Here is a 15,982-nt window from a genome sequence, read left to right on the forward strand (position 1 = left end):
ATCTAATACCTAATCATTGAAACCATTTTTATTATCCCTAAGACACTATGTCTACTGTAAGTGACTGAGAAGTTGAATATCCCGCACACTACATGATGCCGCAGCATCGGTACAAGGTTGCTATGGGTTGTAGTCAACGAAGTAATATTATCATAATAAATAATATCATCATCAACGAAGTAATACTTAGACCAAATTTCAAGTTAATCGGACTGGTAAAAGTAGGAAATGAGCTATAACCTTAAAATCCCTAAAAGATCTTCATAAATTATAACTTAAAACCATCCCGATGACATTAGACCTCAAACAAAATCTTATTAAATCATCATCACATCATCGGTCTATTCGTTTGCGAGCTACGATGCTGTAGGCACATATACAAATACACAGCTACACACCTTAAATTTATAAAACCCGCCTTTTTCCGTCGGCGGTTGAAAACAAAACGCTTTAACGGGTCCACTCATTAGGTTTACGAAATTTTGAAACAGCTGAAATAGTTAGTGTAATTTTAAAGTCGAAATTTTAATAACAAACTCCAGATAAATGTGAATAAATTATTAGGAACAACTGTAAATCTTTTCTTCTTTTAAAGCCCTTAAACTTTGATTAGCCGTTTTGGCAGCTATACATTTCTAAAGAAATTTGGGACACATTTACACTATTGGTAGTATGTCAATAATTTTATACATATGCCATTCGCTGCAAGTCTTGCAAGCTTCACTATTTATGGAAGTTAGCTTGCCGTGACTGTTTCCATGTTAAAAATGGTTTGCGGAAGATATCTTCTGCAAATTTTCTTGCTAATCCAAACCCCGCTTTATGGCTCAAAATGCTTCATTCATAAAGAAAAAAAAAATACAGGAGCATCAGACACGATCATGAATTACTAATTGATTCGTTCGATCTTTATAAGTAAGTACAGCACTATAGTATATTTTTTTGCCCACAATATCATGGCTAGGTTATGTTATTGTTTATTTTATTTAGTTCCAAAAAAAAAACAAATAAAATGGGATTGAATATAATAACATTACTGCGTTTAAGTGGAAACCACATTTATTTACAAAAATCAGCATCTCGAAGGTTTTATCATGGTGTACCTTTTCTAGACTTGTATCGGAGCGCTACAGGTAAATGTACCAAAATATTTCTTATTCAAAAGGTCTGTAATATGAGGACGTTAATATTGTGACCACGCAGACTTTGACACTTTATATTAAGTATTACTTACTAATTTCATTTCAAATACTGAGTAAATATATTAAAAATGTTTATTCAAACTTCAGGACATTAGGTATTCTGTGATATGTTAAAAATATATTTGATATTCAGTAATATGACAATACAATTAGCCTTACGTACCATTTAGTATTAAAAAATAACTACTGAAACAGTAAATAGCTTTGGTGAGTAGAATAACTAATTCCCTCCATCTATTTGAATTTAGGTGAATCCATATCCAAATACCGCCTGGAGAGGATAAAATTAAAACAACCAAATATTGAGAAGCTGAGTGAAGACCAAATACAATGCACATTACAAATATTGCAAAAATTCAACATCACTGCATTGGACGGCATGTCAGAATGTACATGTCTTTACTATGAATCCCATCACTATGGACAACTATGGAGAGATACTCAAGGAATGTGGCTTCATTAAAATAGAACCCAAAAATATTATCAAGTAAGTTTATTACAGGCATGAATAGATTATACTACTACACTAATATATGATAGGATGTAATGCTAATCTAAAATCTGACTTCTCCATGTGGTTTTGTTTTTATTATATTTTTAATAAGATATGATCTGAACCTTTTTATTTGCAATTTACAAATTACATCCTACAATGTGAACTTCAGGTGAAAAAATATAATGACAGATATTATGGCATAAAAATAAGACCTTATTCTATAGAAGATTTTATTTTAGGTACCACACCCTTGTGAAGTCAAAAACCATAGCTCAGTTAAAAAAGGCTGGTTTGATGAGGTCGGACATACAATTAGAACAAGCTCTTCTGGATTGTTTCCAAGATTTGCCAGATGGCTTTAAAACTCTGGAAAAATTTGTAGATGTTCACACAAATATAGGTAATTAATGTAACAAATCACTTATACTTTTCCCAAATCTCCTTTAATAGTGACAAGCTTGATTATGAAGCTACTCCACCAACACCCTTTTTCAAATTTGTTACAAGCCTTTAACACATTACTGGAAAAGGAAAAATGTTCACCATTTCTTTTGCTTTTACAGTTGGCTCTATATTGTTTTTTCAGTTTGATACAAATAATATATTACAAACAATATTACTTTTTTTACTTTTATTGCTTCCCTGACTATGGTATATTTATTTAAAACATTATTTTCAATCCCTCTTACTTGTTTTAATCCCAATCCACATCAATATTAATCATAATAAAAAAATATAAAAAATATTACTATAAATACTTGCTCATACAGGGGGTATTCATACCTACTATAAAAAATATTGTACAATAATTTAACTAGAATGGGTCTCATAAATTTATTTTGTTTCAGTAAAAGTTCGCATGAGTGTCCTAGAAAAATACCTGAAATGGAGATTGACAATAACAAGTGAAGAATTCGTAAAGTATTGTCGTAATTATTTGCCATTGAGGCACAAACCCATGTCTGACATACAAGAAGCACTGAATATAGCTCAGAATGAAATAAAGTTTGATCTCAATGGAATCAGAAGAAATGGTTTCGTCATCTCATCTGATCCAGTAAACACAAGACTGATTCTTGATAATGTGGAGTCACTTGCTGGCATGGATATAAGAGATGTTATAAAGTTGGAACCAGCTATCTTAAAGAACAATTATAATGCACTTTTACAAATACGTGATTTGTTAGAGGTGAATATTTTTTTATTAATGAAAATTATTTCATAATGAAAACTCATCTTATTGGTTGAGTGATCTGGCATTGGTTCACTGGTATTTGGGCTGCGAACCGTGGTATTACTAATTAGATTCCCATGTCAAAAAACTAAAATTAAGTTTTTTTATTCCTAAACACTTCTAAATGGGCCTGGACTACAATGTATGTTCTATGTTTCACCTTAATATTTTTATTTCTTTATTTTAGGAGTACAGAATACCTTTTGAAGCTCAAAAAAGATGTCTGAGAGTATATTGCATGCAGCCAAAAACAGTCAAGGAACGGCTTGAAGAACTAAGCAACTTAAAAGAATACCAAGTATTAGCAACAAATCCCAGGGTATGTACAAGATCAATGGTATATTACATACTATTATCTTACGGTCTCCTTTAGTATTGCTTTCGTCTAAATCGAACTTGTAAGTAAGATGACCATTTATGTTGTATATTTTGCAATTTTACAAGGAAATCAAAACATATGAGGTACTATCCATTGTCCTAGAAATATGAAAATTGGCAAGAAACAATGTCTTACAGCATGTGTAAGGAAAAAATCTGAAATCGTAAATATGTACTCTAATAACAAAATAAAAAGCGAATTTACTATTACAAACTTATTATTTCCGGTTGTTGCAATAACCGTGTCTAGGGATCGAATGGCAAAGTTAAGTTTGTCAAGTTTGAATTTACATATAATATAAGTACTTAAATACCTTACCTACAAATATGCACAGAATGCTCGATGCGATTTTGTTTAGATTATAAATAATATTCCATTGCAGGTATTGTGTATGGTCATTCACAAGAAGAAAATGATGAACAGACTAACAAAAATGCAAGCAGTCAAAAAGCAGTGCTACAGTCTAAATCATCTAGTCGCGTCGAATAAAGTTTTTAACAAGTAAGTATTCTAGTCATTATTTCTACACAATATAAGAGATGATAGTATATCTCTGGATACCTACTTCACCATTTCTTTCGTAAGCTTCATAATATACCATACCTTATGATTGAGATTCGTTACATTATCACTTCTTTATAAGCTACTGTAAAAGAATTATAACTCTAATTTCTTACACATATTTATTGGTAAATAAGTGTATTTTAACGTATTTTGTAGCTATATTAGCAGTTTTGGGAATAAAGTTTGCGGCCGAGATATAGCGATATTAATAAGCACATCTCTAGAGATAAGTGATAATAAAGATCCTAAGGAAGACGTGAGTGAATCCCAGACAGTGAAAACTGTGTTGAATCAATTGAAAAGACACAAATACTGGCTCCACAGCGCGCTGAATGTTATACACGAAAACATTGAGTTTTTGAAAAGGAATTTCGGTTGTGAAGTCATTTTTAACAACTGTCAGTTACTCTTGTATCCTGTGTGAGTATCTTTGTCTTATGTAGCTATATTATAATAAGTGTTCAGATAGATTTTAATTTTTAGTCTAAAAAAAAATCGTAAGGTAATAAAGGTAGTCATATGTTCTGTACCTATATTATTTCTTTTCTTTTTTTTTTATGTGAGTCATATTAATTTAGATGACATAATAAAAATAAAACCGAATTCAAAAACCCTACAAACCAGAAACTGTTTTATCTTCATATACGTATATATTATGAATTTATATTTGGTGCCGGTCTCAAATTTTAATTGAACATTACATATTTCATCTTAATCTATTTGTTGCACATGAATATTGGAAATATTATTTTGTATGCAATTTTTAGGAACGAGGTTCAACGGTACATAAACATATTCATAGAAATGCGTGAAGGCAACCATAACGCTGAAGACAAGTTGGACGCAAACTACAACAACCTCAGATATACGGCGCTCACCGACGACCAAATACTGAGCTTGGTTCTATACGAGATGGAGAAAAGTACCATTTCAGCGGCGATGGAGTGTGGGCGCTCATCGATGGCGTTAAAATTGACGCCTCTGTGAACTGAACATTATATGAAAAAGTTATATTTTTATCTCGTCGAATTTTCCCCTTTGCGCTATGTAGTTTTAAATTTGTAAATGTATCAGCGTGGGCGAGGAGACAAGTGAGGAACTGATTCGAATTCGATTTGATTTCGATTGATTCTGATTCGAAAAACATGTGTACATTTTGTAAAATATTATGAATTTATAAATTAATAAATAAATAGATTTATTAGAATTAAGTGAGTAATCACTGGAATGCATTTTAGATAAGTTTTGAAGGCTTTTCAAAAGATCACCATTTGCTACAATTAAATTTTATTAATTTATGCGCAAGTCAGAAGATTAAGATTTTCTTAGGTAAATAGCCTGTCTTTCGAAAATTATGTATTGGTTACGCAGTTGCTAATTCAAAACTAAATAAAAATAATCGCTGCAGACTCCAGTATGTATTGTTTATGTGACGCAAATGTTTTAAAACTATATATTTTTATACGCCTAGCGTAATCCGCCGCTGAGCGTGCGGAGTCGCTAAGCGAGTGCGGAACACGCGTGGCGTCCAGCGCCTAGCGAGCCGCATGGGTCAATACATGTAATTCATTGTTTTATTTTGACGTATCTCCATCGTTGCTTAATTAAATATTTTTAAATTTAATAGATTCTATACAAACAATAATGTTTTGGTGTTGAAAATAAATAACGCAAATAAGCACTTTTTGTATATTTTTGTTCTCTTCCTTAATAATAAAAAAATGTAAAATAACGCCTTATTGCCTTTTTAATTAATATTTTACTTAACTTATGTAAACAAATTATAAGCCGGAATGCTATAAAAATACACTTCGGCTATTAAACTTGGAATATAATGTTGGTCCCATCTTTGGATAAAATATTTTTAAGTGAAATACAGTTTACAAAGAGATCGAGAAACATTTTAAAGTACATATTTATATTTTGTTACAATGTCAATGAAATACTAGTGAGAATACTTATACCTGCATTGTAAGGAAACATTACCTAATATTTAAATTATTGAATTTTGAGAGCGGTAATAAGAAATTTTTAAATATAAAATGCGATTTTGCGAGCACCAAACCACGAGTAGGTACGCGCAGACGTGGTTCTAACATTAGTTACTAGTTCTAATGGACTATACAGTTCATATTCGTATGTTTTTGGCACAACAATTCACGTTCTTACTCTACTATAAAACTCTGACACATAATATCTAATACCGTGAGTAAATAAATCAGATCGCAACATTTCGTCTAAAAGTTATACAACTCTATACTTACCTACTCAAGCTTACCCACTTACAATATTATATTTCTTATAAAAACTTTATTCTATTAGCACAATAATATAATCAGTAATTATCAACAACAGGCACTAATACAATTCATAAGGCACAAGGAATGCACTAGAAGCAAATTCATTTCTTGTTTGTTCTGTATTAAATTCTCTACTCTAACATACTTACTACTTACTTACGTGTAAATAAGTATTGAATATTTACAAATTATTGCGTAATTTTTAAAAACTAATTAATTTAATAAAATGACAACTTCTTAAAATTACTTAGCGCTATCATACAATATTATTTTGATTTAAACACTACCGTCTACAGAGTAGGTACACACAACTGTTTGTTAAATTTTCTTAAGACAAATATATCGAAAATAGTCTTTGGCTCCATTCTCAACTACAGGAACAACAGTAGTTAATAATAATAGCATATAGCTTGTTCGAGGTTAAATACTCCTTTTCGAAATTACTCTTATCACCTAAGATAATTTCGAAAAAGAGTATTTCAATTCAAAAAAGGGGGCAGAGTAGTGTATGCCTGACTCGGACTGGGCTCCATCTTAACAACGACTGGTTGCGTGAGATCAGAATGTCGGTCCATCTCATAGTGTTTGTCGTGCGGTACCATGCCACACTTCTCGTAATCTTCTGGCGGCGGTGCGTAGCGTGGCGGCTCCTCTTGAAGTGCACATGCAGTGTATTTGTCTTCGTGGTCATGTGTGCGGTACTCTAGTTTGTCGTCGTGCGCGTGAGCCTCCATCTGCGGTGAGTGTGCGCCCATCATGGGGTAATCTCGCACTCCGATCGGCGGCGGACTCCCTTCTCCATACTCGTAAGAGTGTCGCGGTGCAAACATCTGTCCATCATGACCGTTTAAGACCGTAGTATAAGAATAGGCTGCAGGCTGCGCGTTGAAACTTGGGTAGCCTCCGCTGCTGGACGATAGGAGATGATGAGATGACAATTCGTACGAGTGTTGATAAGACCACGAGTCCGCTGGTGCGGGCAGGCCGTTCTGGGGAATGTTGGTAGATTGCTGCCGATTGCCGAGAAACCTCCGCCTAAAGTAGTGGAACTTGGAGAACTGGAACCTATATAACCGGTCTTCCGAGGCGGTTCACGTTTACGCCATTTAGCTCTTCTATTTTGGAACCACACCTGCAACAATATTTATTTTTGAGCATGTAACAATAAATGATTATAAAAAACCTAATTTCAATGCACATATTCAAATGAAATATAATACACTCACTTGAACCCGTGATTCGGAGAGATTAAGTTTAAGAGCAAGTTCTTCCCTCGCGAAGACATCAGGATAAGGCGCCCTTTCGAATGCTCTCTCTAATTCTTCAAGTTGGTAAGCCGTGAAAGTCGTTCTGAAATTAGAACAAAAAGGCTATTAAAAAAAATTATAACAATTTATGTACAATATTAATGATTAATTGTCCAGCTTCAAAATCGTAATGGCTTTGCATCAATAAATTAAAATTATAATTATAAATAACACCTAAGTTAATTTCCCTAATACTTGTGTACTTAACATTCTGAATTACGAATTCCCATTCATAGGGGCATCCACCATCTGTGATCAGACGCGTGCAATATGGTTGAAGCACGCGTTGGAATTGATTGACCGTGAAACTAAATTCACCCCCGTCGCGAACGACCACTCCTAATTGCGTGCCAATTGAACCCGCTTTATAGTGGCGGCATTTTAATTGTTTCAACACTATCGTTATTTTGTATCTACAAACAATTTATATTTACGACTCACATAAATGCTGTACGGTGTTATTTTTCATTGCATAAAGCGTGTACATTTACGTACTTAAAAGTATAAAGTTTTAGATATACCAATGATTTGTGAATTTTGGATAGAATTCTGATTTTTGTTACTTAGGTACTAGACTAATTGTCAGCTACTTTTTTATTTAATTTACGAATTCAAAAGTTAGTTTACAAGAAAATGGTAGTAAATAACATGCACCTTCAAAATATAGCGTTGGAGTCCTTCTGATTCGTAAATAAATACACCGAATTCATTAGCAATACCAACATGTCAAAAAGCATGTTTACAACTATTTTTTCCTTCCCTGAATACGATTATTTATGATTAAACCAAACATGCCTGCTTCAGCATCATAGGCACACTAAGCTGAGATCGTACCCAAGTAACCATTTCCGTTTACTTTATTTATGTTTCATGATTAAGATCACTTTAAAATGGTGTCGCGGCACAATGCATGAAACATTCACATCATTAAGTCGGATAGATCCCCCGGTCGGTGGCTAGAGATGGCGCGATAAGCCAATTGACTCCCCGGGGCCATACGGGTAATTATTACGGAAGAAACTATATTACTAGAATGAAAAGGGAGATGGAATGTCTTCACTCTCATTCATTGTTATATTCAAGACATGAGGGTTCGCAAGAAAAACTTTATTTTCGTTTAGCTACTTTCTTTCTTCCTCGGATATCCCGCATTACACGAGGTAACCTTATTTTATTTCAAAGTGGTGGCATTATTATTTCATCCGATAATCGTATATAACAAGGAAACACACATTATAGAGTTTATAAAATAAAATAAATCATAACTGAAAAAAAATCTTATTCATCGAAATAAAACTATTTTCGGATTTTGTCGCGGTTTTTAATATTATGATTTTCTCCCGACGTTTCGAAGACATTATAGCTGTTATAGTCACGGTGCTGTAAAATATAGGTAGACATTGTAATTTTTACTTTTCGGACGACCAATACCTCAGTCAGCTCCGTGACCATGAAGGCTGCAGTCTTCGAAACGTCGGGAGAAAAACAAAATATAAAAAACCGCGATAAAATCTGAAAATAATTTTATTTCAATGTCTAACTTTCACGTAAACATAAGAAATTCCTATTCACACAGATTTTTAGATAAATATAAGTTGACGTAATTAAACCTTTGGTATTATTGCTTCAATCATTATTAGTAAACAGTCTGTATTCCCATTATTATAATAAATTCAAATTACACAGTACCTACTCTCGTGTTTTATCAACCTTTCACCATATGCTATCGCATATGAAATTCAAAAGTATCATCGTATTAGTTATGCAAACAATAAATTGGGGTTCATACGCGATGATCTCATTCGTATACTCCAGTGAGGGGTGTCACATCGAACACCTGTGGCGGCACGCTCTAGGGCTGGTCACGTGTCGGTAATTTAGTTATATAAACTGTACAATGATTTTTAAATTGTATTAAATTCGTTTTTCTTATTTTGAAATGTGGCAGCATGTTACGTGATCAACGAGGAACTTAACTATACCATCGTCCGTCAAGCAGGTGAAGGATTTTGTTTTTATATTTTCCTAATACGCATAATAAGTTTGTTAAACGAAAGGTTGTGTAATAAACACGTCTATTTTTCTGCAGAGAAGATGTAGAAGTTTATATTATATATTATGCGGAAGCCGCGTAAATATATTTTTCTTATGTAAAAGAAGATTAATTAATAATAAATAGATTTGAGTGGCGAAGGGTGAAGTTTTCCGAAAACACGGAACAACATATAGGTACTAATAAGCATATATCTGGTCCGCAAATCGTTCTGATGATAAACTTTTACATAAATTACGAAAGGAAAGCCGGCAGAAATCGGGATATACGAGTCCTTCGTCACTGATAGATTTTAAATGCTTACTTTATACATGATAGTGCTTTACATGATACATCGCCCAAAAATTATAAGAAAAAAATCTTAGTCTAAAATGTCTACGAGTTACGACACAGCGCTACGAAGAAAAACGTACACCGCACTGCGTAGCATATCGCTACGCAAGACAATACATCTCGTAGCCTTTACCAAATATTCACGCACATAGTTTTGATCCCTTTTTGTTAACTTTCGGACTCACAGTATCGACAACAGAAACGAATATTCACGGAATTTTCAAATTTGTGTGCGGGCTACAAACCGGCTGCCCTAGCGAGATTGTTAATCGTGCATCATATCCATTATGTCACTAGTTGTTAAATTCATACCAACTAAATGCGATAAAGTTAGACTGAAAAATAAGCAACATACCGCGTTTTCTTTTTCTTGATTCCGTTGTTGTCATTTTTCTTCTTGTCGCTTTTTTTGGTTGTTGTAGGCGGCGGGGGTGGTTGGGTGTGTGTGGCGGGCGCTGACTCCACTGGCTGCAGCATCAGCGGTTCGTCCTTGCGCTTCTGCTCGCCGTTAGCGGAGAACACGGGCAACTCGTCGCGGTATTGCAGCTCACCGACAGCACCCACCACCACTTGCACGTGCCTCTCCTTGCCGAACTCGCCGAACATGTGCTCGTCGAAGGTAGGCTGGTCCATAGCGCCAGCGCCAGCCTCGAAGGCACACTCGTAGCGAGCCCCGGGCCCGGCCGAGCTGTCCCCGCACACGTACATGTAGCCGTCGGCGGGCGGCGGGTGCGGGCCCGCTACCTCCGCGCCTACTTCGCTTGGCTCCGTCTCGGAGGTGTCGCTGCCGCTGCGCTGGATGCACGCTTGGGCCCGACGAGCCCGGCTCGCAACCGATTTATTAACTTCAATATTAAACAATTTACTTAATTTAGCGGAGCCCTCGGGATCGACGAACGCTCGCGCCGTTCGTATCCTCGACTTCGTCCCGGTTAAATGGCTTTAATCAACTTTAACGAACTAACCAAATTTGCTCTCCAGTTGGTCAATTTATATTACCATAATACAACTCTTGGTGTACGTTTCGAGCCAATGATTGGTGCGTCTGACACCGAGAATCGCAGCGTGGAGAGCCAATTTCGTCTGTACGAGTCGGCCGGTGGAGAGATATTGTAACAAACTGTGCGGGCGCTTATGACTTTGATGTAGCTGTGTTGGGGAGCCAATAACAAGCGGAGTGAGCCACTCCCCCGGCCGTGCTTGCGTCCCCTCGCGCCTTTGTTCCCTGGCGGCCGAGCTGCGGGTCGGTGCGGCCGCTGCGCATCATCGTCGTTTATGCACCATGCGGGATTCCCACAAAGTTACGCGATATTTTGTTTGGTCTTTAATATAGAAGGGCTCGAACACCCACATCATTATTTCGAAAGTCCATAACGCTTTATTGTAAATCCGTATCAACATCACTCATGTATCTTTTCTATGATTTATAGTCGTGGGAAAGTTGAGTAAAAATAAAAATGTAAATGAAAATTATTTTTTTTTTTACTACTTGCTTGTAGTTATAATAGCCTAGACACTTAAACTGCCCAATCATCAGATTCACTGATATAATCTTAAAATGATTAATCTACAGTCTACACGTTTATGATGAGACACACGACATACTTGAATAATATCTAACACAAATCGAAATATGATTGTCGAAGACAACGAAGTGAGCAGAGGCTGGAGGCAGCAGCGCGCCAACACAGAACGACGCACGCGCACTGCCTGCGATCAGCGACGCGCCGATCACTTAATTATTTATTAACTATTATTGCCAGGGATTATTAATAAAACATTCGCCACGACTATCGGCACTTAGATTAACGTCGAGGGAGTAATGGCGCATTTCAACAATTTCGGTTGTTATTTAATTGAAGTCAATTTAGATGATCAGAGTCTATTTAGGTTGGTGCTGGCGCTCGCCAGTGGGATATCTGCTTCATTGGGCTTATTGGTGACTTTCAGACAGCACGAATTGCACTCGCTGATGCACTTCTCGTAGCATTTGCACTTTGTGGCAACGTTAAAGTGGGTCACGGACGCGACCATACTCCATTTTTGTGCGCGTAACGTTATTTAAGTTCGATTTAAATGATTTAACACACGCTGCAAGTTTGATAATGTAATAGTAAAGTTTCTACTCTAGTGATGATGTGAAATACCAAAAAAGGAGCTGAGTCAATGTGTGCGCATCGTTGTGTTTCCGTGAGTGTTGCTTGTGCGTGTGAGTGGATATTTCGTGACTATCGGAACCGTTACCACCTACATAGGCATATACTGCGTCTAGCCGTGGTTCATATCACAGCAGCACAACCCACCCCTGTATGCCGACACTATTTAGTATAACGTCTAAGGTTAAAATAACGTAATAATATCTTGTAGATACGGTAAGGAAACATTATTATTTGGCTTGAATTTATGGTGCAAACTGAGATTTGAATAGGTTTGATAGGATATGCACTTCGCTAGATGCGGTCTAATCGCTTAAATATTATTTATTTGCAATTAATTTATTTAACGTGATAATTTAATTTCATGTTGCAGTCGTAAGAGCATTTATAATGTAGAAATCGATTTATTTTTAAGACATTTTATATAGAGCTGTTTATTATCGGTATATGTATCTCAAAAGCTATCAGTAACTCATTATTACCTTTCCAGTAATACGCCAACAATAAATGTATCTTTCTGTTTTCCTTATTATCTTACATCGTACAAGTATCAAGTATTATACGCCATTTGAGTGCACAGGACTTGTTTTCGTATCATTTTAAAATTCAACAGAGAATAGTAAATGTATCAGAATTTTCTCCACCCGTCTCTATACAATGTGGTTTTATGTCCTTCTTACTCTAATAATAATGTCTGCGGCAGAACGATGATTTGGTACTGAAGTTTATCAAGTCTGGTAGGACCAGATATACTGCTATCTTAAATATAGGTAATTAAGTCTCCCTCCCTGGTTGTTATAAGTCACCTCTTATGACAAACAGGTGAAACCGTGATGGAATAATCCAATAGCCCCCATTCCACAGGTCGTGCACAGAGCTAACCTGACATTATGGAAGAATGTTTAGGTTAGACTGTTCTACCAATCTGGGGAGGTCTTCGTTTGATCGTAGATAGAGTCATAAGCTGCCTGCACTCTAGATAGGAAATGATGACAGGTTGGGACCTTTCCGCATGTGTAAAGAAAATGAGGTTCGAGAACCATAGATGTATTAAATGCACCTTGCATATCTGCCTACCTTTATAAGAAAAAAGGGCTAAGCCTATACATGGTGGGATACCACTGATAAATCATTCCGTAAATCTTAAACTAGTGCGACGCAGTAATAGAAGTGTCCGCCCTGGTGGTTCCTGAAACTTATGTATGTAATGAAAAAACTGTTATCTTCTTTGGTTTCTCGGAAAGTTGTTTTCCTTGGGTGGAAATTCAATTTGTTTCATTAAAAAATATTATATCAGTGTAATTTAATTAAAAGTTTTATTATGTAAGTTATTTGCCAAAAAATAGAGGATAAGATTCTCCTCTACTTTTTGCTTGTTTTTAGAAATTGATTAAATAATTTATTCATTGCTAACAGTTTTTCTTTATAGACAATACATACTATACTTTCATGAGCACATCAATCTCTTTGTACATCAGCCTTCTCTTGGAGTCAACTTGGGCAAGACACCCTATACTGTATTAAGTAGGTACTAGCTTTGGCTTGCGGCTTCGCTCGTGTTTGTTTTTTTCTATCCCGCTTTATACACCACCGCACCACCACGTGTTGAACATAAGATGTTGTTATGTTTTGTCACTTCGTATTATGTTCTGTCTGTTTTAAATTCTTTCCAAAAAAAATATTGTATCAAATTACTGTAACTTTAATAAATTCTTATATGTCTAAATCATATTAATAACAAATATTAATTTGTTGCCGCTGTACCAATATATAAATTTGCATGCTGTGGTCTTCTATAATTGAAGAAGCACGTCACACTGTTAATTGTACCTAAAAATGCTACAACATTGTTTTTATTATATTTCGTGTATGAATCGTTGGAGGTCCTTAAATAAATAAATAAATATTTTCACGGGATAAAAATAATGTAGCTTCCTATTAGTGAAAGAATTTTGAAAATCGGTTTAATAGTTCTAGAGATTAGCCTCTACAAACTTACAAACAAATTCATAAACCTCTTTATAATATTAGTATGTAGATTTTCTTCTCTAAGTAACTTACCTTAAGCATAAAAATACCACTAGCGTGATCCCTAAAGGTAGGTATCTCGTGGCTAATGCTATCCACCCCATGGCTATTACTTCAACATCGCTATACCTGGCGCCGGAACCGAGATACCTTTCTACCAGTGGCGAAGTGTCCATACAACCCGACACCTACTGCCTTCCCTTCGCCATTATTAAATTTATTTACCTTTGTCTAGGTTTATGTTATCTGTTAAATTGGCTGCGATAGTTAACTAAGGCATTTTTTTACCTCGGGTTACCTTTACGAAAAATTTCGCCCTTCGCCGCTGTTTTCTAGAGTCGTTTGTTCATTACATGACATTTAATTTAGAGTGTTATAGTTTTGCATTTATCAATTTTAGAAATGATATGCATCATGCTATATAGCAGTCTATGTAAAGTTCCTGTTGTTTTAGAATTGTTTAGTATATTACAAATACAATATGATAACAAGAAACAATCTTACCGTGCTGATGGGCACTAAGAGAAGGTTGTATTACCACATTAATTCATTAAAAATGTACTAATTTAGATTTAATTAATTAAAATAATGTGCTCGAATCTCCTACAGATGTTTTTCACCATTTGCCGTAATTTCAGATATCAGAATATCAGTGGCGGGGAGGGTCCGTATAACTTCCTGTCGGCTTCTCTTTCGTAATTAATATAAAATCTAATTACCATTAGGACGAATTACAGACCGCATTCATTCATGTTATATAATACAACAATATTTGATGCGCTAAAATTCGTTGTAGACAAATTTATTATCATAATATTTTTGTTTGTTTAATTTTCCCATACTTTGTTATTTTGCTCTTAACCCGAACAGCAAATGCGAGAGAACTTTATGAACTAATTCGAATGAGTGACTAAATTAATGAATTTGTGCACGATATGGCGATAATGATCCATATTATTCATCGGCATCGGCATATTATCATGATATTCTGTCCCATGATGTGATAGGTCACATCATGGGACAGAATACACACTAGTCGCGCCTCCGTCTAACACTTCGGGGATAAGAGGCGTAAGTGTATTTGTATGTGATTCAATTGTGCAATGTTCCTAAACATATATACTAAGTATAAATAATTTTATTAACTTCTTAAAAGTTGAATAACAAAGTATATAAGCACAAAACATACTTATTTATGAATAATATTGTTTATTTTAATGCAGTGGTTCTCAAACTTTTTAAATGACGCAACCCTTTTGGGAAGCAAAATACTTGATGGAACCCTACAATAAAACAATTGTTTTTATACGCGCGCTCACAAGTGTAAGTACTACCCGCTCGTTTTAAGTTTGGCGCTGGCGATAGGTATGATGTTCGAAAAGTAGCGTCAGCAAAATATAATATAAAAATATTTTTTATTTAATTGTAACAATAAAAATTGTGTACGTGCATATTTGGGTAAAACTATGACACATTATAAGTTTTGTTGTCACGTGAGGGAGAGTACGCGCATTCCACAGACCGGCAAACTTAGAGCGAACGGGTTGTACAAGTATAAAATTGTTGATACGAAACTTATAAGATATTGTACCAGCTATTGTAACACATGTTTCTACAAATACAAATAAATAAATAAATAACGTTCATAGCGTCTTGTCTCCGCGCGGCCGCGGAGCGACCAGAGAGAGGTGTTTTGATTTTTTTTTCTAAATTCTTGCGGAACCCCGACAGAGGTATCACGGAACCCTAGGGTTCCGCGGAACACACTTAGAGTATAGCTGTTTTAATGTATTTACAGTATATAATGGATGGCTTATTTAAATATTTCATAGCAACATAGGTAGGTACAAGTAAAATGAGTCAGTCATGTGACGTGCGGTCGCGAAGGCGCTTCACATAAAATCTCTCTGGCGACGGCAGGCGACGCAGA

At 35.4% G+C, this 15,982-nt stretch overlaps 2 protein-coding genes and 1 long non-coding RNA gene across 3 annotated transcripts; 2 read left to right on the forward strand and 1 right to left on the reverse strand.

Moving 5' to 3' along the window:
• Window positions 1-935: 935 nt before the first annotated feature.
• LOC115445785 (transcription termination factor 5, mitochondrial) lies at window positions 936-5,560 on the forward strand. Its single transcript, XM_030172213.2, is given in 10 exon segments — window positions 936-1,133; window positions 1,451-1,578; window positions 1,580-1,689; window positions 1,938-2,098; window positions 2,547-2,887; window positions 3,120-3,251; window positions 3,694-3,812; window positions 4,032-4,295; window positions 4,643-4,794; window positions 4,797-5,560. Coding segments are annotated over 10 exon segments (1,644 nt in total). The 5' UTR covers window positions 936-967; the 3' UTR covers window positions 4,868-5,560.
• A 719-nt stretch (window positions 5,561-6,279) lies between these two features.
• Window positions 6,280-11,112, reverse strand: LOC115445755 (homeobox protein orthopedia). Its single transcript, XM_030172153.2, is given in 4 exon segments — window positions 6,280-7,166; window positions 7,169-7,307; window positions 7,402-7,525; window positions 10,224-11,112. Coding segments are annotated over 4 exon segments (1,128 nt in total). The 5' UTR covers window positions 10,577-11,112; the 3' UTR covers window positions 6,280-6,654.
• A 1,065-nt stretch (window positions 11,113-12,177) lies between these two features.
• LOC115445756 lies at window positions 12,178-14,853 on the forward strand. The gene is made up of 2 exons (XR_003938855.2): window positions 12,178-12,240; window positions 12,889-14,853. It is a non-coding gene; the product is annotated as an uncharacterized LOC115445756 (long non-coding RNA).
• The last annotated feature ends 1,129 nt before the right edge of the window (window positions 14,854-15,982 follow it).

Source organism: Manduca sexta, chromosome 28 (assembly GCF_014839805.1).
Source record: "Manduca sexta isolate Smith_Timp_Sample1 chromosome 28, JHU_Msex_v1.0, whole genome shotgun sequence".
Lineage (NCBI taxonomy): Eukaryota > Metazoa > Arthropoda > Insecta > Lepidoptera > Sphingidae > Manduca > Manduca sexta.